Source organism: Pyrus communis, chromosome 2 (genome assembly GCF_963583255.1).
Source record: "Pyrus communis chromosome 2, drPyrComm1.1, whole genome shotgun sequence".
Classification (NCBI taxonomy): domain Eukaryota; kingdom Viridiplantae; phylum Streptophyta; class Magnoliopsida; order Rosales; family Rosaceae; genus Pyrus; species Pyrus communis.
The window spans coordinates 13,934,895-13,959,793 of NC_084804.1; the positions used below are offsets into that span (position 1 = coordinate 13,934,895).

Genomic DNA, 24,899 nt, shown 5'->3' on the forward strand with positions numbered 1-24,899 from the left:
AGCCTGGGATCGGTATTCTTCCACTCAATTCTTTTCTCTAACATTCGAAGTTTTCTTTTGAACTTTTCGAACTTATCGCTAACCTGTTCATTGTGTATCCACAATGCATCAGGGTACAAAAGCATGTAAGAAATCACATAATATTATTGTTTGCAAAGAAAACAATGGCAGGTAATAGTACCCAAACATAAATTCCCCGCCATTTTAAACTGGGAAGACAAAAACAAATTAGGGATAGCACCCAACTATCAAAACCACACTTCAGTTCAGCAAGCAAGTCCGTGTCTGCCATAGTTGTTTCATGGATGAACCATGAACCAAGGGTCCATGTATATTATCTCTGCATTCTCCGAGACACACCAAAACGGGAGCACCTTTTTTACTTGTTCCGGAAAACCTCCGACAATAACAGCTGGCTCCACAATCATCTTCTCGAGGACAGGTGAACTTGAAAGCAAAAATTTGATGAAATCTAATTCAGCGCTAAGACCAGATACTCCGGTTATTTTCAGAAGTCGCAGTTGAGTGAGTTGGCAATTCTGGTTGTCGTCCAACGCGTAGTTCATTTTCCCCCCAACATCCTCATCCCCTCTGCGGGCCTACGCAAATAGATATCATCAGAGACCAACTCTAAAAGTACAATTATTTTAGAGTTGGGCTGACATTTGTAATTGAACAACAGGATATGTATCGACAAAAAATAAAACTCACCAAAATGTCTAGTTCTTGTAGAGCAGGGACGCTTCTGAGAAGGCATAAGGCAGTTAAAGTCTCCTTTCTATCATTGAAGCTTATGTGTATAGACAGAACTTTCAGGTATCGGAGCGGTTGAGGCATCTTTTCTGGCAAGACTCCAAGACCCAAATACTAAGGGTTCATAGAAACAGCAAATTGAAAGTATATGGTCAAATTCTGATAGCCATATAAGCTGACTAGCTATTAATTGGAGGTATGAAACCACAAAACCATTACCTTTAAGAAGTACATTTCGATACGAAGCCTTTGAATCCAAGGCAGATGAACAAAAAAGTTGAGCAAATTGCTACAACTTCCAGCAGTCCGTCCTTGGTTATTTGCAATGCTAACAGTCGAAGTTGAAGTCAACCAAATGCGAACATTGGCCAATTTTAAGGTATTCACAAGACTAACATACTCAAAAACACCTTTAAAGGAAAAACGAGAGAGATTCGGTGCATCAATCTTGAGATGGGTGAATCCATCACAGTTGATCAAGACAAATATCTCAAGGAGAGGACAACAAGTAATCAGATTCTCAAGCACACCTTGGTCCAAAGTTACTTTCATAAAACCAAGCATCTTCAAACTCCTGAACCCTTTGAATGTGGGCGGAGGTTGAAGCAAACAATTAAGTAACGCCAAATAAATCAAATTTTGACAGGAGAACAAATATGAAGACACATTGTAGATATGCTGAGTATGTAAGTTAAGGACCAACTCTTTGATAGAGTTTCTTGACAGATGAATAATCCATCGATCAATATCTTCACTAGCTTGATATCCGGAAAGAGTGACCTCGAACATGTTTATGGGGCCAACGAGACCTTGGAGTACATGGTCAACAATTTTAGCAAAGGTTGTATGGTTTTGACTCGAGGTGCGCCGATCATTAAACTGAAGACGAGTAAGCATAGTCCATTTGTTCATCCAGTTGCTGGATAAAACGCTAGTCCTCACTGCCTCCCTAAGTGGCATATGTGACAAAATTTTGCCTATAATATCACTCGGTAAGTTGCTAATTCTGTCCAACTCCATATCCATTTTCACAGGAGACTTTGGTGGTTTTATGTCCACCTGAAATATTCCAGAGATGAAAAAAGAATCTTCAGTCTAACAAACTAGCCACCGTTGTTACGTGCATTTAGTATTTAAGCCCCAACTTTATGCAATTAAAAGTGTGGAAACAGATAAGGTAAGCAAACATAGTTCAAAACTAATTGTCATATAGTTATCAAAATCGTGGGCAGTAGCGTGTAGGTTCAAGATTCAAGTGGTAGTATCAGGTCCCTTGGCTATTGTTCTTAGAACTGACCTGGTCTGGCGATCCATGGCATCCCAATTCGATTGAATGGGATGATAGTTTCTCATTCTCCATCTGTAAAAACATAATTTTGATTAAATCACACATCGCATGTATACCCGGCCTTCTAATTCTTTAAGAGGTTTGTCTAAAAGATTCATGATATACTGGGAAAGACGTTTCAAATACCACTCATAGGTTATTGGGCATGTGTTTTGACTACTAAAGGGAAATCACCAAAAGTGGCAGTATATATTCATTACAAGAACAACTGAACAACAACTTAAATTCTAAAAGAGAATAAGATTACAGGGTGCAAAAACCCCTACTCAACCCTTCTTCACTTTCCTCCAACAAAACAAGTACAAAATAGAAACGAGATTGTTATCAAACGGTCCTAAATTTCCTTTCACTCGAGATTGAGAACAAAACAAGCAAACACACTGAAAACTTGGCACATTTTACTAGTACTCACAGGAGAATGTCTCGACTGCATTGTTTATATATCAATCAAATGCACAAAATTAAAACCCCCAAAAAAAAAAGAAAAAAAAAAAACATATGAATCAAATTTTGACGATGAGTATAGAGAAATAGAGACGGATGAGATGACGTTTCCTCCGCAAGATCGCTAAAGAGATATGATAGCAAACGAGTTTCAATTAACTGATTAAGGGTAAACATGCATGGAGAAAACGCTAAAGGTTAAAACATGCTGAAGCAATCGCTCGAGGTAAAAACATGCTCTGGAGGGGCTTACGTAATGAAGCGACGAAGTAACCCCAGATCCAAAAAAATAAAGAGCACTTCTTCCAAAGGAATACAACTCTAGCAAATTAAACAAATAAAAAAACGATCTGCTCCCAAAAAATAAAAAAAAATAAAAAAAATAAACGATAGACGATTAGTCAACAAACCAGAAAACTGTTTCCCTACAAAAAAGATCACGTAAAAATTCAATAATTAGTATTTTAATTTTTAAAAAAAAAATCAATAATGAAATGTGATTTAAATAAATAGAAAAATGCTGACATGGATATTGTTTAAAGCACCTTAATCAAATCTTCAAGAGGAACCAATGTTTGATCTAAAAGGTATTGAAAAAAATGCAGGGAATTCTAATTTTTTAGACCATACTTGTAAATTATGTATTGTGTCACTACTACGAAATAAGCACCTTATTCAATATTTAAGTAATAATTAAATCATCAACAATCACGTCTTATAATTTACAAAATATGGGTTAACATTGATGGTCACTCTAGCATTAACTGGTCCCATTTTTTTTGGTGAAGCCGTGACCCCAAATTGGAGCTGCTGGCTTTATAAATAGAGATAATAATAAGGTAATGCTAGAATGACCATCAGTTGAACCATATTTTATAAACTACGTGATGTGGTGATTGATGATTGAAATCCTTTTTTAAATCATTAATAAAATTCAATCATCAATCGTCACATTATGTGGTCTACAAATATGGTCTAAAAACATTATCTTCCTAGTGTTTTCCATAATAATACAGGTTAAGAATTCTAGAATACATTGCACTGTAAGGAGGCTATTGTAGTCGCAGCTGGTTGTTGGAGTGGGTCTTTGATGCGTGACCTGCTGAAAGAATCAGAAATTGTGGTGGATGTCCACGTGAAACCACAAAAGGTTTAAATTAGGATTTGAACAGACTTCTCTTGCATATATTAAACCAACTTAGCTGGATTTCCAGATGCATAAATGTAATTTAATAATATTGCTTTGATTAGGGATAACTTATAGCTGAAGTTTGGACGTGTTTTATGCTATCAAACCTTCTGAACGAGTTGCTCTAATTTCTCCAACTTTTATTTAAGAACGACCTAAGATTTTTGTTCTGCATGACAGGGTCACCTTTTAGTGCTTAATTCCTTTCATCTCAATCATGGGCTGATGGAGGTGGGATACGTTGATCATCAAACTGCAAATCCGCTCCCAAGAATATCGACTTCTGAATTGCTTAATCAAGATGAACAAACCTTGTCTGTGTCAATGACAGCCACTATGGATACCATGGGAAACATTATTCTTGGTAAAATTTTACTTTGATTATTTGTTTCGTTTCTTGACAAGACATGGAATTTTGTAAATAATAACTTGCAGTTACCTATGAGTCTCAAGCTCATGTTTTACAAATCCAAGAGTATCTTACCTCCAGTTATTATGACTTTCTAGGAAGCAGCCGCCAATTTGCTGGGTTCTGCACCAAGTTGGAAGAATCCATTATAAGCCGCATATGGGAGCGAGCTGGGGAGTTCCTTCCCAAATTAAAAGAGAAGCCCCTTTCAGATATCAGTAAGAGTACAGAAGTGCGAGTAGGATTATGACCTTACAGTAAGTCCTGAAATCTTTTAGAACCTAATTAACGTGATCCTCTGGATCATTGGATTCCAAGATTTATGCTAGTACTAAAAACTTTTGTCATTTCCGGCGAATTGAAGAATGACATAACCTTGTATCTCAGTGCCTGATGGAAAGCCGGTGATTGGGCCTGTGCCAGGTTTGGCAAACGTGTTCCTTGCAAGTGGGCATGAAGAGAGGGGGTGGGGAGGGGGGTACTGATAATTTATTAAAAGTTATGTAAAATGAAGGAAGAATCATCCATCATTTGGTTCCAATTTCAGGCTCTAGGGACTGCCGAAATGGTCACGGATATGGTGCTAGGAAATTCTGAGAAGATTAATTCTGCACCGTTCACTGTTCATGGCCGATGTTGATGATAAAACCACCAGTGTATTCAACATTAAAACAGTTATTTTCATGATCATTTCATGGGCTGTACGAATCATTAATTCATAACGTAGCTCGGGCACTCTGGAAAGCCTAAGTTCTAAGGTTATGTCCAGGAGAACCTTTCTGCACATCTTTATGTATTCCATATATTATCTTTCATCTTGCATGATTGTTTTGTGCTATTTAGCCAGGTGTTCTATAGAAAAGTGTTCTGTACATATTTCCACGTTTTCATATAAATTAAAATAAATTATGCTGCGGTTCCTGGGCTCGAAAAGTCGCATATCTTTCATACTGCCTAAAACATGTCAAATTGATATACTGTTTGGAATCCCCTTCCCCGTGATGCCCCCTCTGGATTCAACATTGGGTGTATCAGGGTACAAAAGCATGTAAGGAATCTTGGCACGCCCCCGTCTGTTTGTAAGCCTGGGATCGGTATTCTTGGACTCAATTCTTTCCTCTAACATTCGAAGTTTTCTTTTGAACTTTTCAAACTTTTCGCTAACCTGTTCATTATGTATCCACATTGTTGATGGCCTCTGACCCAAGTGCACTTCATCTGACGTGTGTTGTGAGAGCACCTCTGCAAGTGCTATACCCAAGATCATCTCATTCCTTTCAGGCAACATGCTAAGGTAGTATTTGTCTGGATCCGTCAAGAACTCTGCATATCCAAGTGTTCCTTCCTCAGGAATGAACCTTCGGCACAGTGTGGGACGATTTAGAGGATAACCAGCATATGCATATTGCCCAAAGTTTACTGAAGCATGCAAGGCTGATGCAATCCATATAAGAGTTGTCAAAGCTTTGATGAGGTCCTCGCGTGATGCCATTTGGTACCACCATGTCTCGCTGCTCTTATCACCGTGACCAACATTTCGGATTTCAGACCACCATGCTTGGATTTCTTCATCAGATCTTACAGAAATGTCGTCTGCGTAGAAGAGCATGCAAAAATCTGTTACCCAAACCTGGATAGCAGTCCATATCTCAAGTCCATCTGCAGCATAGGGATAGTCCTGGAAAAGGAGCTGAACCCCGGAAGGGTTATTCGGATCCGGGTCTTCTATGGCCATACCTCTGGAAAGTGTTCACAAAGAAATCACTTCTTGGAAAGCATCTTCAGATAAACAATATTGCTCACTGAATGTCGAATTATGACCCAGGGTTATCATGGAATTATAAATACCTTTTAAGTAGATCAGCAGGAAGGGCTTGTTCATCAAATCGCCACTCTTTGTAGAGCTCAGCAGATAACTGCATCGAGAGTTCAGCAGAAAACAATGTCTTCTCAAGGATTCCACCAGAGTTAATGAGCATACTCCGAGCCAGAGCGTTTATGTTCATGGTGTCCTTGAAATGAGGATCTAGTAGCCAATGGATTGGGTGCATCACACTGAGCTGCCTTCTAGTAGCAATGATGAAAGGCTCAACCACCGCATGTGTATGCAACCTAAAAAATTCATTGCACGGGCAAGCGTTTTGGTTGTATGAAATGGAATGAACAATGATAAATGCATTATTTAGGGTTCATCAAACAGTTCAACTCACCAATGGCTGACTAGTTGATGATAGACAGAGTCATTAACTGCAACATGGGCCTTAGCATACTGCCAGAGTGCTGCAGCTTCGCACTGACTTGCTGGTAGAACTACCCAATTGATCTCGTTGTCTACTGCTGAACCCGGCAAACTAAGTTCTATTGCTATTGGCTTTAGTGTGAAATCACTCTTCAAGAATAGTAGTGTACGGGATGCGTAAGTACAAACATCCTTTGAGTTGATTTGGCTTAAGAAGGGCATGAGATAGTCATGGTGATCCAAGATGAATATTCTCCGGTTGTTCATTGCCTGTGAAGTTTATGGAAATTTATAAAACGCAATTGCCATGAAAATGCATTCCTTCTGTGATACAACGTTGGGTTGATTTTACAACCCGGGGTGAATTATATACTGATTTTTCAGTTTGGGCGGCAGGATGATCATATAGAATTACCTGAGGAAGAGTCATTCCTTCGAGGTTGCGCTCTATGTCTGATTGCTCTATTAAACTCACTACTCCGTTTTTGCTTTGTGGTGGAAATACCTTCAATTTTCTCAGAAGAAAACCGATATATGAAAATAACTAGAACAGTTTTGTTTTTAATCGCGTAGAAACACTACAGGTTGATAAGGGTAGGATGTACCTCCAAGGATCGTATTCGTGCTGGATTGATTCCTGCAAGCATTTGGCGGCCAAACTCTTCATCATCCTTCCATGCAAATTCGTTTTCTGGAAAGCGGAAAACAACAATCTAAAGAGTTATGAAGTGGCATCTACCGTGCAAGCTGCAGTAGTGTAATAGTTAGCTCCGCCACCTGCTATGATTTGAGGAACTGGAAATTTCAAAGGGTTCTTGATTGCATGAGTAACTTCTTTGAAAAACTCTTTTGGTACTATAGCTTTCAGTTTCTCTTTGAGAGCGCCCTCAATTACTTGACTTTTGTTGCGAGAAAACATGTCATGTATCTCATCAAATGACTCAAAATGATTGGAACCGGGCTGTATCACAGATTCTACCTTATGGGTCAGGAAATGCAGGACAGCCTGGATCGAGTTTGATGCGAACTCAGATCGTTTCTTGGGGCTGAACCTCTCATCCGGAGGAACGTATATGTCCAGGTTAATGGTACTTGGTCGGCTTTCAGTTAAAGGATCTACGATTTGTCGTGTTAGCCATGGAAATACTATTTGTTGAAATGAGACGAAAGAGAAGTTGTATACCTGCATTGCTAGGATGGCGGCCTGTTCTTCCTCTGCGCGGATATGGATGTAATTCCGAGCCACCCAAGACAGGTCTATTGTGTTCTTCGCCTTTGTCAGGATCCCCGAGGTCATTGTAGTAATCATAATCATAAATTCGTTCCCATTCTTTCCTCTCCCCAGTTCCATCTCCTCTCAAGCTAATAAGCTCTTCCTTCCTCAGTTCTATTAGAGCTTGGGGTGTTTGATTGGGAAGATATTTCTGTAACAACATGAGCAGCTGTGTTGTTTAATTGCATTTGCAAATACTTGTGTCAAATAAAACAGGCAAGTTAGTAGTTGTGCAACTTACAGTATTTGCAAAGAAAATTCGATCTAAATTTTTGGTCGTTCGGAATGGATACACCCAGGAGTGGCAGTCGAAAAGTATAATCTGATTGTTCTGGATTTGAAGAGATGCAGATTGGAGGAAAAACCTTTTCTTGCCTCGGTTTCTTACAACCAAAGCTCCTGGATTTCCAAAGTTTGGTTCAACCTGGAACTTGACACTATATGTTCTGGTTTTTTCGCCATCGTCTGTCTTGGTGGTTCCACATTTGAGGTAAACTTGGTTGCTCAACTTGCCCTTGCCAGTTTCTGTTGGATACAACATCAAGAAAGCGAAGATTTTCGGGTCACAGAATTACACAAAGCTCAATAGTTTTTCAAGGTAATTGCTCCACTTTGAACTTACTTGGATCAACTTCTGTCGAACTATATAATCGAAGAGAAGCTGATCTTCCCGAACCAGATTGTTTATGGCTCTGGACAACGACAATTTCTCCTTTGATAGTTGAGTGTCTGCTCCGCGGTGGGCTAGTAACTGGGTGGCGCTGGTGTTGCATATTTGCTGCCTCTTGCATGGAAAAGTGACTCGGCAAATCAACGATGGAGAACTTTTTATGAGAACAATGAAGTTATTAATAATGTTGATGAATGCGAAACGTAAAGACTTATGCTTTGCCTCTTATTCTTACCTAGGCATGTGTTCGTTGCTTGACCAGAGGTTTTCTTGCTTCTTTTGTGATATTTTAGTTCCATTCCGAGTACAAGTTTTGTGATTCTGTCCTTGATTCTTTTATCGATATCGCTAGTAAACTTGCGAAAATTGAGCAACAAATACGTCAGGTGGAAAACGAGAAGTGACAAAGGGTGCCAACCGGGAACATCTGCCCGCTATCGTATCCAATTGCGTTCGCTTGTGCAACAAGTAACAACCACGTAACGGCATCTGCATTTTGGTGGAAAATCTTTCACTCTACTCTTATGAACACCATAGACTGTATCATGTTGTCTATTGCTCGAAACGTGAAGTGGCTACCTTACGTGTTGTAGTGGACTGTCGCATTATGCTTGAAATTGATGTTATTGAGCACTTGTGGAATCAACAAGGAGACCAAGAAGTACAACAAGCATCTGCATCTGCGTCCGGCCTACATATTTTCCAGTTTCCCTGGAAAATTAAATAGAATGTATTTACTATTTACCCGAAACCTGCATGCCCGCACGCTTAGGATCCATTTGCTAGGCTAGATGGGATTGAGCTTCAGGAGTAGGATTGGATTGGCATTGGATGAGTTACATAACCTATCATATTTTCTTTTATTTCGGATTTGTAGCCAATCGATGCATTTATCTCACCAAACATTTGCTGGGTTACAAATCCAATTTAATTGAAAATAACCTATCTCATCATATCCACCAAACGAATCCTTAGCCTTTCAACTTCCCAAGTACAATTCAATGTACTAGCAACTTTTCAGCTCTTCCAGATCTATAGAAATTACATGCCGTGACCACAAGACTTCTATAAATCATTGAAATCGGAACCATTAATTCTTTTTATCATCATTTAAAGATTATTTTTACAAAAATAAAAATGGTTTAACCATTCATATGTATCAAACAAATATTTAGTTCATCATGAAAACGTTACTTTATATCAAAACATTGGTTTGACACGCATGAATAACTAAAACAATCTCGAAATTGAATTATTTTTGTAAAGATGATTTGTGATGATGATGAAGAATAAACGGTTACGTTTAACTTTTTTAAACGATAAAAATACGTTAATTTCAAGGAGAAACATTTTTTTTTTTTCCTTCAGTAGTACATGCCATTTTTTTCCTCCTACTTTTTGGTGGAGTTCTATTTTCATTTTCTTTTTGCTTATACAATTTAGCATTTTTCTCCTACTAGCAAAAAAAAAGAGGAAAACTAATTAAAAGGTTTGAAAATTTTAAGTTTTAACTATAAGGATAAAAGGTAAAATAAATAATATTAAGTTTGACTTTTAATGTAAAAATTTAATTTTTTTGTTAAAGTACCAGATACCGTAAACTTTTCTTTTAACTCTCAAACCAAACAGGTCATCGCCGCAGACACACAGCCAAGTCGTTGCCCAAACCTGAAACAAAAGATGGCGATGGCGAGCCTTCAGAGACTCCGTCACTCTCAAATGCTCCACCGCCTCCCTTCCATCTCCTTAATCTCCAGATCCTCCGCCTCCTCCGCCTCCACATCGTCCCCCACTCACTCCGCCAAAGTCTCCGACCGAATCGTCAAGCTCTTCGCGATCGACGTCGACGGCCGCAAGCGCGAGGTGGTGGGCCTATCGGGCCACACTCTCCTCAAGGCCCTGGCCCAGAGGGGCCTGATCGACCCGGCCTCCCACCGGCTCGAGGACATCGACGCCTGCTCCGCCGAGTGCGAAGTCAACATTGCTCAGGAATGGTTCGACAAGCTCCCGCCGCGGTCCTACGACGAGGAGTACGTGCTGAAGAGGAACTCTAGGGCTAGGGTTCTCAACAAGCATTCCAGGCTGGGATGCCAGGTCGTCCTCACTCCAGAGCTTCAAGGTATGGTGGTTGCTGTCCCTGAGGCCAAACCCTGGGACATTCCATAAGCTTAGGGTAGTGAAATTCTTGGGATTTTACCTCTGTTTTTGGATACAATAATGCGATTTTCTGGCTCTGAGGGAATTATGTGGAACCAGTTTTTAATGTTGTGGGTCGAATGCTTTGGATTTCCGTGTATGAATTGAGGAAATTGTTGTTCAATTTCATGATTTGAATATGTTGGAATGTTGAATTGTTTGTTTTGGGTGTTGATTTAGTTGGTGAAAATCGATGAAATGTGGGAGGAATGTTGAAAAAGTGTTGAGCCATATATTTCGGGTTTTCTAGAATGGGGTCAGAAATCCTTGTTCGTTGTTCCATTTAGTAATATAAGGTTGGTGTTTCGGAAGTAGGAGGCTAGCAGCAGATTGAGTAAATGACGGACATATTTTTGACCTGGATGGAGTGATTTCAGTTTGTAGGCTTAGGTCCAGGAAGTAAATGTAGAGTTCGACTTGAATGGAGGTTGAATGTGAATCTTTAGTTTGTAGTAGTCATCTTGTTGTAGTTTACATGAGCGAAGAGTGGTAGCTGTTTGGTTTATATTAATTGATTGCTGCATAACAAACTGCAAATTGTGGAATTCAATGGAATGTTGCATAAAGGTAATATAATGCAAGAAGTGAACGAAGGAGGTAGGGAGTTTAGATTTTCACCTGATAATAGTTTCAGTAACAATGATGTAGAACTTGAAACGCTTGATGATAGGCGAGTGTTAATGTTCATGGCTGGGTTTGTTTTGCGATTGGCTATAGTTGCTTGAGCTGGCGATAGTACTGAATCACAATCGCTTATGTGAAGTTGAGATTAGTGTAGCTGTGCAAGAAACTAAGCAACAGATTGGTTTATGTTCAAAACGTGCTTTTATGAACTTTTCTGTTCTGCACACTGCTCGGTGCAGTTTTATTCCATTACATGTGTTTGATTTGGTGACTTTGGTCACCCATAGTTTTGCACTTGAGATGTTTTGTTCTTTTTTGATTATTTTCTAGCACCTTAGTGGAGCTTACTTGAGATATTATACGCGCATTATTCTTTGGGTACTGGGTAGTGGAGATATCGAAACATGTCTCCAAACTCTTTCTTTCCGGCATGCTGGAAGAATAAGGGATAGGTATTGTGCGGGATAGGGAACCATGAGAAGATCATGATAGGTGTTAAGTGGCTATAGCCCTTCAGGAAGCACATATATCCCGTATTTGGGATTTTGTTTGAAGATGAACATAGTTTTACATGCAAAAAAGGAAAATGAAATAGCTAATGGGGTCTAAGGATGAATTGTTCTGTCTATGACCCTCCCTATGGACGCACAATTTTCTTTGGATTACCCGGGGTGCTTTTCTCAGGAAATCCTTTTTTGATGGCTACAATGTGGTTTAGAATAGCCGAATTATTTTCTCTTTTGATGTCCACATTGTTGGATGGCTGTTTGTCGTTGCTTCTAGGAGAGAATTTATCCGGATCATGAGAAGTGCCATTGTCTCTCAGACTCTCTCAGTCTCTTCCTCTTATTTTCGTATAATTGAATGGTGAAATTATAGTGGTTGGAGAATTTTCATGTGGTCCAATATCCTCGTGAATAGGGTGTTGAGTTTCTACTTATACATCTCGTATTAGTGGTTGGAGGATGTGATTGTGCAGTGCTCTCACACCATCTCCAGAATCCTAGAACCTAACAAAAGAGGGGCAGAAGATGTATAGTTGTAGTAGTGACCACTGAAGCTCCCGTTTTGCTTCCTGGTTTGCATGATCTAGCAGCGCCTTCTAGAATCTAAATTAGGCTTTTAACCCCAAGTGAGGGGGAGAAGTGGACATAACTAAATCACCAAATTACTTCAAAAAATGGCTCACGGGCTTTGCATGTCCCTATTTACCAAAACATTGAACTAAACTACTAATTGACGTGATATTCTCTCTTTTGTATTGCCACGTTGATTTTTCAAAGTATAAGGAGGCTCAAACTAAAATTGAAAATCAATGTGGCTATTTGGACGACCACAAACGATAGTTCAAAGGGGTAACTAAATTTTTCCCTCAACCTATTTGTTTCAAATCGTTATCATGGGTCTTGTTGTACTGAGAAGTACTTTCATTGTGCTGATGTTGCTGCATCTCAAGTTAATCAGTTATGTTAAAAAGTTATAACGTCTTAGAAGAGCATATGTAAAAGAGATGTCAAATTTTAACTTAAAACTAAAATTTGACTGGTTATGTGACACTTTGACATCTTTTAAAGTTTTGTTCTTCACCTGATATGTCAAATTCAAATATTATAATATATTTTAATAAACTCAATAATAAAGTAAATAAAATGCATGTAATAATTAATTAAAAAGAGTTTTGAAGCGTTAATTTTGTTAGTAATGGTGAAGGGTGCTAATCCATATCATGCCACATCATATTTTGTTTTTTGGTTGAAAAACATTATGGTTGCCATTTATAACGGTTAGTACTAACTAGTAAATTTTGCCCGCACGTTGTTGCGGGAGCGAAAATATAACTATAAGAGTATGTTTTAACATGTAAATATGCAAAGTGTTATAAATACTAAACAGAAAATGGAATAAATATATTTACAAAGCTGTCAAAATTTATATAACTTACAGAAAAGACATTATCAAATGCCTTATTAGTATACAAAAATGATTAACCTAGTATTCCACCTTGATAATTCATGTTTGGATCAACTATTTGCACAAAAAAATGTGATTCCATACTTGTTTGTTTTGGATAACAGATGCCAACATCCTTTAACACATGAGCAAAAGTTTTTTGGTTGAAGCAGTCACTGCAGAAAAAATAGTTTTGATCATCAGAGAAAAAAAAGAAGAAGAAAAAAAAAAAAGAAGCTACAAATGAAAGAAAATGTTAATACACATGTAATAAATAGTTTGAAACAACCAATAATAAACAACAGTTACCAAATAGAAAACAAAGCTTACAACTTAAATAGAAAAGAACAATCTACTGCTGCAAGCAACATAACGTCCACTTTGCAGATTTTTGTGGAACCACTGTGCAGGTTTTGTGGAACCACTTTAAAAAATTCAAATCTTTAAGCACCTGATGATAAGTTGAGAGATTACTTTTTGATTATCAAAACCACTACTGGATTTATGCAGACAGAAAATCTCACAATATTATAACCACGACCTTATGCATAATAGGAACAACATTATAATCATCTGTCTACCAGAAATTAACTCTTCTACAGCAGCAGCAAGTGTAACATTATGTTGTGAAAAAAAATCGTCTTTAATTCAAACCATGTCAGAGACCAAAAGTTAAAATTAGTAGACTCCTTTGTTTGGTGTCACTCAAAAAGTGAATAATCATGCAAATACTATTAAAGGTCTATGGGCTGCTTACTGTGGTGTGGCCACTGTCTGAAGCAGCAAGAACCATTCTGACTTAATACTCCACATGTTTCCTGGCTTAAGATTGGAAAGAACACACTCTCCAGTTCTGCCACGGAACAATTAATATGAATAAACATTGACAAAAATTGATAGTAACTTAATACCCCCAAAAAAGTAATGAGCAAGTATGAAATTGTGAGTCACAGTCGGAGTAAGAGTAAGACCAAGAGAAATATTATATTGTGAGATTGTGAGCAAGAGTGAAAATAAGAGTGAGAGTAACACACAGAAATTCTACAAAGAAAACAAAAAAAGACCATTCGCAATAGCTTAAACCAACTCGGTCCCTCTCTTTATACATTCCTTCACTAATTCCTCCCTAAATACCATGAAAAAAACAAATCAGAATTTCACCAACTGAACAAAAACCCATCAGCATAGTGTGATAAATTCATTATTTCACTTATGACTGCCACTTTACTGATGGGATTAATCCAAATAAAATCCCAATTTCCAAAAGTAAATTTTCAATTAATTTCTCAAAAGCAATAATTTCAAAAAGCCCAGAAGTATACAAAATATTACCAAAAAATAGAGATATATTGAATAAGTAAAGAAAAATAACTTAGAGAAGGGGATGGAGGGGAATCTGTGATGAGGGTCGAAGGCTATGAGATTACCCAGATCGACTTGAAAATGCTGCTGTCGGGTCTCCATTGCCGCTTTCCTGCAGTTGCTTTTCATCCTCTCCATTCGACAGTCCAGGTCTGCAATCCAAAAACATACAGAAACAATTAGCTTCGCGGTCGGATTATCAAATCATGCGGTTACACGACCGACATGCACGCAAATAAAAAATTCATCAATTTGTTTTTTCTGAATCCATAATTCAGATTGGAGTTCGAATTCAACGGAAAAAAAAAAAAAAAAAAAACATAAATCCATCAAAAATTTTGCCCAGATGAAAAAAGAAATAAAGGATGAATTAGAAGCTTTTAGCAAAAGGGTTTACCTCAACAGGCCTCTCTCTCCCTCTCCCCTGTAAATTCACCGAACCTAGAAAAAGCCATCTGTAAATTCAAAACAACCCGCAAAATCACAAATACAAAATTCAAACAAAAAATCCATGTGAACATCGAAAACCACAAAAACAAAATTTGAAACAGCAACACGGAGAAAGTCACGAAACTTACCAAAAGACTCTAGATTTCGTGGGTAAAAAACCGATCCTGATCGAATCCAAAAACTGATGAAATAGCCGATGAAATCTGCAGCCACCGAGAGGTTTTAAAATCACAAAAATTTAAACAAAGAAAAGAGAATTCAAAAACCAAACCCAAAACAAATATGCCGAATAACTCACCAGGAAACCCAAGGATTCTGCAGGATTGACGATTTCCTGAAAACCAAGCCTTTTTAGGTTTAAACTTTCTTCCCGAAGGCAACAGATGTAACATTCTTGGAAAGAAAATTCGATCACGAATTGAAAAAAAAAAAAGTGAAAGAGAGAGAGAGAAAAACGAACCTTCATACGGAGGCTAGGGATCCGGAGCTCGAGAGAGATTGAGAAATCTGTGGAAGCAAATGGAAGAACCCTGATTTTCCATCGTTCTTCCGTTCTAGGATGAGAGAAACGGAAAGAGAAGGAAAGAAGAGGAAAGTGAAAAGTGGAAGATGCTGGAAGCACACAACACGAAGAAATCGAGAGATTTCTATCGTAGCAGGGACAAAAACGGAATTTTACTGTATAATATACACAAAAAGTTAAACTTACAGAACAACTGAAGGGCAAAACAGGAATAACACTGGCGAAGGAACAGTAAAAAGGACACAAAGGGAATTAACATGAAAGTTAGGCGTTTAGTATATATATAATTTGAATAAAGAGCACTTCTTCCAAAGGAATACAACTCTAGCAAATTAAACAAATAAAAAAACGATCTGCTCCATAAAAAAATAAAAAATAAAAAAACCATAGACATCACTGATTAGTCAACAAACCAGAAAACTGTTTCCGTACAAAAAAGATCACGTAAAAAAATATCCACGTATTCGAAATTCAAATAGTATTTTAATTTAAAAAAATCAATAATGAAATGTGATTTAAATAAATAGAAAAATGCTGACATGAATATTGTTTAAAGCACATTAATCAAATCTTCAAGAGCAACCAATGTTTGATCTAAAAGGTATTGAAAAAAATGCAGGGAATTCTAATTTTTTTTTTTCTAATTTTTTAGACCATACTTGTAAATTATGTATTGTGTCACTACTACGAAATAAGCACCTTATTCAATATTTAAGTAATAATTAAATAATCAACAATCACGTCTTATAATTTACGAAATATGGGTTAAAATTGATGGTCACTCTAGCATTAACTGGTCCCATTTTTTTTGGTGAAGCCGTGACCCCAAATTGGAGTTGTTGGCTTTATAAATAGAGATAATAATAAGGTAATGCTAGAGTGACTATCAGTTGAACTATGTTTTATAAACTATGTGATGTGGTGATGATGATTGAAATCCTTTTTTAAATCATTAATAAAATTCAATCATCAACCGTCACATTATATGGTCTACAAATATGGTCTAAAAACATTATCTTCCTAGTGTTTTCCATAATAATATAGGTTGTTGCCCCATCATATGTCTCCTATATGCAATGTTCTAATAATCCCCGCCTAGTGCCTAATGCCGTCTAGGCCCTGCTTAGGAGCTAGGTGGTGACCCTAGGCCTTTGAAAATTAAGAAAGAGCATCTAGACCTACTAAGGTGAACGCCTAGTGTGCCTAGGCACCCGCCTAGACCTATCTAGGCACTTGCCTAGGTCTCAACTCTCACTTATACATAAAATTGATAACTTCCATTTTGGAATATATTTTTTTTATTAAAATGTAAGAGACTTGTTAAATACTCGAATGAACACTCATTATATGATTGCTCCTCATATTCTCAATATATTTTAGTATTTTATAATTTATATGTCATTTTATTTTACAATTTATGTGTTTCAATACAATTATGTATTATTTTTAAGTATAAATACATTTATTTATACGATATATAATAAATTTGCTTAAATCCACCTAATCCGTCTGAAGTTAGGCCCCAGCCCACTGCCCGACTAATGCCTAACGTCTTTTAGAACTTTGCCTATATGAGATAAATAGTTAGAGTCAATTTTTCCTTTCCAATTAAAAAGAAAGGGGGAAGCTAGTAGTAGGGTCTAATGATGTGGAGGATTTAAGAAACTAATGAGTTCGAAACTAAATCACGAGCGACAAACCATGCAGTTCAACCCCATTCTCCAATCTTGTTGTATAAAAGTAAAATAAAAACATAAGGCAAGTGAACATTCTAGATTAAGATGTTTCATAAAGGATGAATATGTGCATTTTCTCCGTAGAACTTTATCCATAAAAATTGAGTAAATCACTTCTTCCCGTTTGAATTTCAGCTTTCTGTTGAGTTTTATTCAAACGACGACCCATCAGCACTCCTGTTAAAACGACGTGTCGTCTTGACGGAATATTCTGCTTTCCCATTACACCAACGCTCCCCTCGATTCACAGATTGAGGAGAGTCAGGGTTGATTTGGTATTGTTGTGCTTTGAAAAAAAACTGATTATGCTGTGCTGTGAGAATAAGCGGCTGTGAAATAAAGCAGCAGAGTGTTTGGTAAATTTTTTTTGTAAAAGTGCTTTTGAAAAAAAAAAAACAGTATTATAGTGTTTAGTAAACTTTTGTGTAAAACAGATGTGAAAAAAAACCAATTTTTCAAAGCTGGGTTTTGCAGCTTCTTGTTTTTGGCTTTTTTTCACCCAAAACTGTGAAAAAAACTGAAGCTGAACGTTTACCAAACACAAAAACAGCTCATATCTTTTTTTTATACCAGCTTTTTTCAGAATCACCTCAGTACCAAACCAGGTCAACATAGCGGCCCCACACAAATGACGCCGTCTCGTTTTTACGAAGTCACTTCAAGCCATCCAGCTTTGCCTCCCAGTCAACCTCCCTTGGCTCCTCGAAATTCGCATCCAAATCGCTCTCCTTGTGCACCGCCGCAACCCGATCCGGCCGACCCGAACCCGCCCCCTTGTCCCATTCGGAATCCCAGTCTGATCAAACATTCGATGTTTTAGTAATCGGAGCTGGAATAATCGGGTTGACCATTGCCCGACAGTTCCTAATCGGGTCGGACCTGTCGGTCACCGTAATTGACAAGTCTGTCCCTTGCTCTGGCGCCACCGGTGCCGGTAATGTTAACTTTTTCCTTCTTACTGACTGTTTGGTAGGCGGGAAAATCAAAATTAGATGCCGGAAAATGGACTTGGATCCTCTCTCTTGAGCTAATGGAGAGGATCCTCCTCATCAATCATCATGGACCGTTGAATTTTTATCCAACAGCTACAAACAGTAGATCTCTTTAAAGTTTTTCTGCCAAACGCGGCTAGAATAGATTTTGGTTGTCATAAAGTTTTTGAATTTCAAGTAGTACCAATATGATTAGTTTATTCAAATTTTGACCCGATGTGGACCTCATTTATCGTTAACAGAAAAGATACTGACACATGTCATGTTGTTTAGTAGCAAATTCAATGAACAAATATGGTGATTCTATTATTTTTTATATATATTTGAAGTGTTAGTCTGCTTTTATAGGAAGCTTGCTAGTTGGTAGAGCTCCTGAGGACTCAGACGTGTTGAAAAGAGGGTTAAGCAGGTATGTGAAGCTGGGCTAAGAGCGGAGTACTTGTCTTCCAGTGACTTGCATGTAAAGGAACCTAAACTCTTGATTGATAAAGACACAGGAGCTGCCTTTCTACCTGATGATTGCCAGTTGGATGCACACTGCAGCATTGAATATCTTGAACAGGTTTTTCCTTAATTCTAATTTTGGCCCTGAATTTTATTCATTTCTGGCACGTATGATATTGTGTATTCACACATTGTATTGTGAATAAATTTAGTGATCCTCTCGTTATTGGTGTAATTAATGATCACCCACTTACACAGGGTAACAGGAATTATGCATCAAAGGGTAGATATGCTGAGTTTTATAATCATCCGGTGATTAGTTTATTAAGGTTTGCTGTCATGTTTTATTCGGTGCACTGGAGATACGCTGAGAAACCAACGGACAAGAATGGAGAATTTGGTTTTCAGTAGTTCAGTTACATTGTTAAGCTAATAGTCATACATTTCTTATGTGCTCAGATCTGGTGGCAATGGGGAGGTTGTGGCTGTTAAGAATTCTAGAATACATTGCACTGTAAGAAGGCTATTGTAGTCGCAGCTCGTTGTTGGAGTGGGTCTTTGATGCGTGACTTGCTGAAAGAATCAGAAATTGTGGTGGATGTCCACGTGAAACCACGAAAGGTTTAAATTAGGATTTGAACAGACTTCTCTTGCATATATTAGACCAACTTAGCTGGATTTCCAGATGCATAAATGTAATTTAATAATATTGCTTTGATTAGGGATAACTTATAACTGAAGTTTGTACGTGTTTTATGCTATCCAACCTTCTGAACGAGTTGCTCTAATTTCTCCAACTTTTATTTAAGAACGACCTAAGATTTTTGTTCTGCATGACAGGGTCACCTTTTAGTGCTTAATTCCTTTCATCTCAATCATGGGCTGATGGAGGTGGGATATGTTGATCATCAAACTGCAAATCCGCTCCCAAGCATATCGACTTCTGAATTTCTTAATCAAGATGAACAAACGTTGTCTGTGTCAATGACAGCCACTATGGATACAATGGGGAACATTATTCTTGGTAAAATTTTACTTTGATTATTTGTTTCGTTTCTTGACAAGACATGGAATTTTGTAAATAATAACTTGCAGTTACCTATGAGTCTCAAGCTCATGTTTTACAAATCCAAGAGTATCTTACCTCCAGTTATTATGACTTTCTGGGAAGCAGCCGCCAATTTGCTGGGTTCTGCACCAAGTTGGAAGAATCCATTATAAGCCGCATATGGGAGCGAGCTGGGGAGTTCCTTCCCAAATTAAAAGAGAAGCCCCTTTCAGATATCAGTAAGAGTACAGAAGTGCGAGTAGGATTATGACCTTACAGTAAGTCCTGAAATCTTTTAGAACCTAATTAACGTGATCCTCTGGATCATTGGATTCCAAGATTTATGCTAGTACTAAAAACTTTTGTCATTTCCGGCGAATTGAAGAATGACATAACCTTGTATCTCAGTGCCTGATGGGAAGCCGGTGATTGGGCCTGTGCCAGGTTTGGCAAACGTGTTCCTTGCAAGTGGGCATGAAGAGAGGGGGTGGGGAGGGGGGTACTGATAATTTATTAAAAGTTATGTAAAATGAAGGAAGAATCATCCATCATTTGGTTCCAATTTCAGGCTCTAGGGACTGCCGAAATGGTCACGGATATGGTGCTAGGAAATTCAGAGAAGATTAATTCTGCACCGTTCACTGTTCATGGCCGATGTTGATGATAAAACCACCAGTGTATTCAACATTAAAACAGTGATTTTCATGATCATTTCATGGGCTATACGAATCATTAATTCATAACGTAGCTCGGGCACTCTGGAAAGCCTAAGTTCTAAGGTTATGTCCAGGAGAACCTTTCTGCACATCTTTATGTATTCCATATATTATCTTTCATTCTTGTATGATTGTTTTGTGCTATTTAACCAGGTGTTCTGTAGAAAAGTGTTCTGTACATATTTCCACGTTTTCATATAAATTAAAATAAATTATGCTGCGGTTCCTGGGCTCGAAAAGTCGCATATCTTTCATACTGCCTAAAACATGTCAAATTGATATACTGTTTGGAATCCCCTTCCCCGTGATGCCCCCTCTGGATTCAACATTGGGTGTATCAGGGTACAAAAGCATGTAAGGAATCTTGGCACGCCCCCGTCTGTTGGTAAGCCTGGGATCGGTATTCTTGGACTCAATTCTTTCCTCTAACATTCGAAGTTTTCTTTTGAACTTTTCAAACTTTTCGCTAACCTGTTCATTATGTATCCACATTGTTGATGGCCTCTGACCCAAGTACACTTCATCTGACGTGTGTTGTGAGAGCACCTCTGCAAGTGCTGTACCCAAGATCATCTCATCCCTTTCAGGCAACATGCTAAGGTAGTATTTGTCTGGATCCGTCAAGAACTCAGCATATTCAAGTGTTCCTTCCTCAGGAATGAACCTTCGGCACAGTGTGGGACGATTTAGAGGATAACCAGCATATGCATATTGCCCAAAGTTTACTGAAGCATGCAAGGCTGATGCAATCCATATAAGAGTTGTCAAAGCTTTGATGAGGTCCTCGCGTGATGCCATTTGGTACCACCATGTCTCGCTGCTCTTATCACCGTGACCAACATTTCGGATTTCAGACCACCATGCTTGGATTTCTTCATCAGATCTTACAGAAATGTCGTCTGCGTAGAAGAGCATGCAAAAATCTGTTACCCAAACCTGGATAGCAGTCCATATCTCAAGTCCATCTGCAGCATAGGGATAGTCCTGGAAAAGGAGCTGAACCCCGGAAGGGTTATTCGGATCTGGGTCTTCTATGGCCATACCTCTGAAAAGTGTTCACAAAGAAATCACTTCTTGGAAAGCATCTTCAGATAAACAATATTGCTCACTGAATGTCGAATTATGACCCAGGGTTATCATGGAATTATAAATACCTTTTAAGTAGATCAGCAGGAAGGGCTTGTTCATCAAATCGCCACTCTTTGTAGAGCTCAGCAGATAACTGCATTGAGAGTTCAGCAGAAAACAATGTCTTCTCAAGGATTCCACCAGAGTTAATGAGCATACTCCGAGCCAGAGCGTTTACGTGCATGGTGTCTTTGAAATGAGGATCTAGTAGCCAATGGATTGGGTGCATCACACTGAACTGCCTTCTAGTAGCAATGATGAAAGGCTCAACCACCGCATGTGTATGCAACCTAAAAAATTCATTGCACGGGCAAGCATTTTGGTTGTATGAAATGCAATGAACAATGATAAATGCAGTATTTAGGGTTCATCAAACAGTTCAACTCACCAATGGCTGACTAGTTGATGATAGACAGAGTCATTAACTGCAACATGGGCCTTAGCATACTGCCAGAGTGCTGCAGCTTCGCCCTGACTTGCCGGTAGAACTACCCAATTAATCTCGTTGTCTACTGCTGAACCCGGCAAACTAAGTTCTATTGCTATTGGCTTTAGTGTGAAATCACTCTTCAAGAATAGTAGTGTACGGGATGCGTAAGTACAAACATCCTTTGAGTTGATTTGGCTTAAGAAGGGCATGAGATAGTCATGGTGATCCAAGATGAATATTCTCCGGTTGTTCATTGCCTGTGAAGTTTATGGAAATTTATAAAACGCAATTGCCATGAAAATGCATTCCTTCTGTGATACAACGTTGGGTTGATTTTACAACCCGGGGTGAATTATATACTGATTTTTCAGTTTGGGCGGCAGGATGATCATATAGAATTACCTGAGGAAGAGTCATTCCTTCGAGGTTGCGCTCTATGTCTGATTGCTCTATTAAACTCACTACTCCGTTTTTGCTTTGTGGTGGAAATACCTTCAATTTTCTCAGAAGAAAACCGATATATGAAAATAACTAGAACAGTTTTGTTTTTAATCGCGTAGAAACACTACAGGTTGATAAGGGTAGGATGTACCTCCAAGGATCGTATTCGTGCTGGATTGATTCCTGCAAGCATTTGGCGGCCAAACTCTTCATCATCCTTCCATGCAAATTCGTTTTCTGGAAAGCGGAAAACAACAATCTAAAGAGTTATGAAGTGGCATCTACCGTGCAAGCTGCAGTAGTGTAATAGTTAGCTCCGCCACCTGCTATGATTTGAGGAACTGGAAATTTCAAAGGGTTCTTGATTGCATGAGTAACTTCTTTGAAAAACTCTTTTGGTACTATAGCTTTCAGTTTCTCTTTGAGAGCGCCCTCAATTACTTGACTTTTGTTGCGAGAAAACATGTCATGTATCTCATCAAATGACTCAAAATGATTGGAACCGGGCTGTATCACAGATTCTACCTTATGGGTCAGGAAATGCAGGACAGCCTGGATCGAGTTTGATGCGAACTCAGATCGTTTCTTGGGGCTGAACCTCTCATCCGGAGGAACGTATATGTCCAGGTTAATGGTACTTGGTCGGCTTTCAGTTAAAGGATCTACGATTTGTCGTGTTAGCCATGGAAATACTATTTGTTGAAATGAGACGAAAGAGAAGTTGTATACCTGCATTGCTAGGATGGCGGCCTGTTCTTCCTCTGCGCGGATATGGATGTAATTCCGAGCCACCCAAGACAGGTCTATTGTGTTCTTCACCTTTGTCAGGATCCCCGAGGTCATTGTAGTAATCATAATCGTAAATTCGTTCCCATTCTTTCCTTTCCCCAGTTCCATCTCCTCTCAAGCTAATAAGCTCTTCCTTCCTCAGTTCTATTAGAGCTTGGGGTGTCTGATTGGGAAGATATTTCTGTAACAACATGAGCAGCTGTGTTGCTTAATTGCATTTGCGAATACTTGTGTCAAATAAAACAGGCAAGTTAGTAGTTGTGCAACTTACAGCATTTGCAAAGAAAATTCGATCTAAATTTTTGGTCGTTCGGAATGGATACACCCAGGAGTGGCAGTCGAAAAGTATAATCTCATTGTTCTGGATTTGAAGAGATGCAGATTGGAGGAAAAACCTTTTCTTGCCTCGGTTTCTTACAACCAAAGCTCCTGGATTTCCAAAGTTTAGTTCAACCTGGAACTTGACACTATATGTTCTGGTTTTTTCACCATCGTCTGTCTTGGTGGTTCCACATTTGAGGTAAGCTTGGTTGCTCAACTTGCCCTTGCCAGTTTCTGTTGGATACAACATCAAGAAAGCGAAGATTTTCGGGTCACAGAATTACACAAAGCTCAATAGTTTTTCAAGGTAATTGCTCCACTTTGAACTTACTTGGATCAACTTCTGTCGAACTATATAATCGAAGAGAAGCTGATCTTCCCGAACCAGATTGTTTATGGCTCTGGACAACGACAATTTCTCCTTTGATAGTTGAGTGTCTGCTCCGCGGTGGGCTGGTAACTGGGTGGCGCTGGTGTTGCATGATTGCTGCCTCTTGTGCATGGAAAAGTGACTCGGCAAATCAACCATGGAGAACTTTTTATGAGAAGAATGAAGTTATTAATAATGTAGATGAATGTGAAAGGTAAAGACTTATACTTTGCCTCTTATTCTTACCTAGGCATGTGATTCATTGCTTGACCAGAGGTTTTCTTCTTCTTTTGTGATATTTTAGTTCCATTCCGAGTACAAGTTTTGTGATTCTGTCCTTGATTCTTTTATCGATATCGCTAGTAGACTTGCGAAAATTGAGCAACAAATACGTCAGGTGGAAAACGAGAAGTGACAAAGGGTGCCAACTGGGAACATCTGCCCGCTATCGTATCCAATTGCATTCGCTTGTGCAACAAGTAACAACCACGTAACGGCATCTGCATTTTGGTGGAAAATCTTTCACTCTACTCTTATGAACACCATAGACTGTATCATGTTGTCTATTGCTCGAAACGTGAAGTGGCTACCTTACGTGTTGTAGTGGACTGTCGCATTATGCTTGAAATTGATGTTATTGAGCACTTGTGGAATCAACAAGGAGACCAAGAAGTACAACAAGCATCTGCATCTGCGTCCAGCCTACATATTTTCCAGTTTCCCTGGAAAATTAAATAGAATGCATCTGCATCCATTTGCTAGGCTAGATGGGATTGAGCTTCAGGAGTAGGATTGGATTGGCATTGGATGAGTTACATAACCTATCATATTTTCTCTTATTTCGGATTTGTAGCCAATCCAGTCCGCGATGCATTTATCTCACCAAACATTTGCTGGGTTACAAATCCAATTTAATTGAAAATAACCTATCTCATCATATCCACCAAACGAATCCTTACCCTTTCAACTTCCCAAGTACAATTCAATGTACTAGCAACTTTTCAGCTCTTCCAGATCTATAGAAATTACATGCCGTGGCCACATGTTAGACAAA

The 24,899-nt window shown here is 38.5% G+C and overlaps 4 protein-coding genes, 1 long non-coding RNA gene and 1 pseudogene across 6 annotated transcripts; 2 read left to right on the plus strand and 4 right to left on the minus strand.

Moving 5' to 3' along the window:
* Positions 1-246: 246 nt before the first annotated feature.
* LOC137724815 (F-box/FBD/LRR-repeat protein At1g13570-like) lies at positions 247-2,113 on the minus strand. Its single transcript, XM_068463499.1, has 4 exons — positions 2,051-2,113; positions 973-1,812; positions 712-867; positions 247-599 (listed from the first exon to the last, which is right to left on the minus strand). Exons 1-4 carry the CDS (start codon positions 2,111-2,113, stop codon positions 300-302), a joined length of 1,359 nt encoding a protein of 452 aa, XP_068319600.1. The 3' UTR covers positions 247-299.
* A 2,852-nt stretch (positions 2,114-4,965) lies between these two features.
* On the minus strand, positions 4,966-8,221 carry LOC137726973 (linoleate 9S-lipoxygenase 5-like). The gene is made up of 6 exons (XM_068465920.1): positions 7,160-8,221; positions 6,988-7,073; positions 6,798-6,887; positions 6,354-6,652; positions 5,992-6,255; positions 4,966-5,882 (listed from the first exon to the last, which is right to left on the minus strand). Exons 1-6 carry the CDS (start codon positions 7,731-7,733, stop codon positions 5,108-5,110), a joined length of 2,088 nt encoding a protein of 695 aa, XP_068322021.1. The 5' UTR covers positions 7,734-8,221; the 3' UTR covers positions 4,966-5,107.
* A 1,747-nt stretch (positions 8,222-9,968) lies between these two features.
* Positions 9,969-10,669, plus strand: LOC137725242 (uncharacterized). The gene has a single exon (XM_068463868.1). It carries the CDS (start codon positions 10,006-10,008, stop codon positions 10,489-10,491), a length of 486 nt encoding a protein of 161 aa, XP_068319969.1. The 5' UTR covers positions 9,969-10,005; the 3' UTR covers positions 10,492-10,669.
* A 2,284-nt stretch (positions 10,670-12,953) lies between these two features.
* LOC137726745 (uncharacterized) lies at positions 12,954-15,706 on the minus strand. 2 transcript variants are annotated; one of them, XR_011067689.1, is made up of 8 exons: positions 15,368-15,706; positions 15,206-15,241; positions 15,036-15,110; positions 14,855-14,912; positions 14,523-14,609; positions 13,853-13,948; positions 13,426-13,546; positions 12,954-13,271 (listed from the first exon to the last, which is right to left on the minus strand). It is a non-coding gene; the product is annotated as an uncharacterized lncRNA (long non-coding RNA). The 2 variants fall into 2 exon arrangements; XR_011067688.1 differs by lacking the exon at positions 13,426-13,546 and having other exon boundaries at positions 12,965-13,271.
* A 1,425-nt stretch (positions 15,707-17,131) lies between these two features.
* On the plus strand, positions 17,132-20,311 carry LOC137724816 (uncharacterized; annotated as a pseudogene).
* A 236-nt stretch (positions 20,312-20,547) lies between these two features.
* On the minus strand, positions 20,548-23,957 carry LOC137726743 (linoleate 9S-lipoxygenase 6-like). Its single transcript, XM_068465694.1, has 9 exons — positions 23,807-23,957; positions 23,426-23,709; positions 23,095-23,335; positions 22,689-23,027; positions 22,517-22,602; positions 22,327-22,416; positions 21,883-22,181; positions 21,521-21,784; positions 20,548-21,411 (listed from the first exon to the last, which is right to left on the minus strand). Exons 1-9 carry the CDS (start codon positions 23,955-23,957, stop codon positions 20,637-20,639), a joined length of 2,529 nt encoding a protein of 842 aa, XP_068321795.1. The 3' UTR covers positions 20,548-20,636.
* Positions 23,958-24,899: the final 942 nt, after the last annotated feature.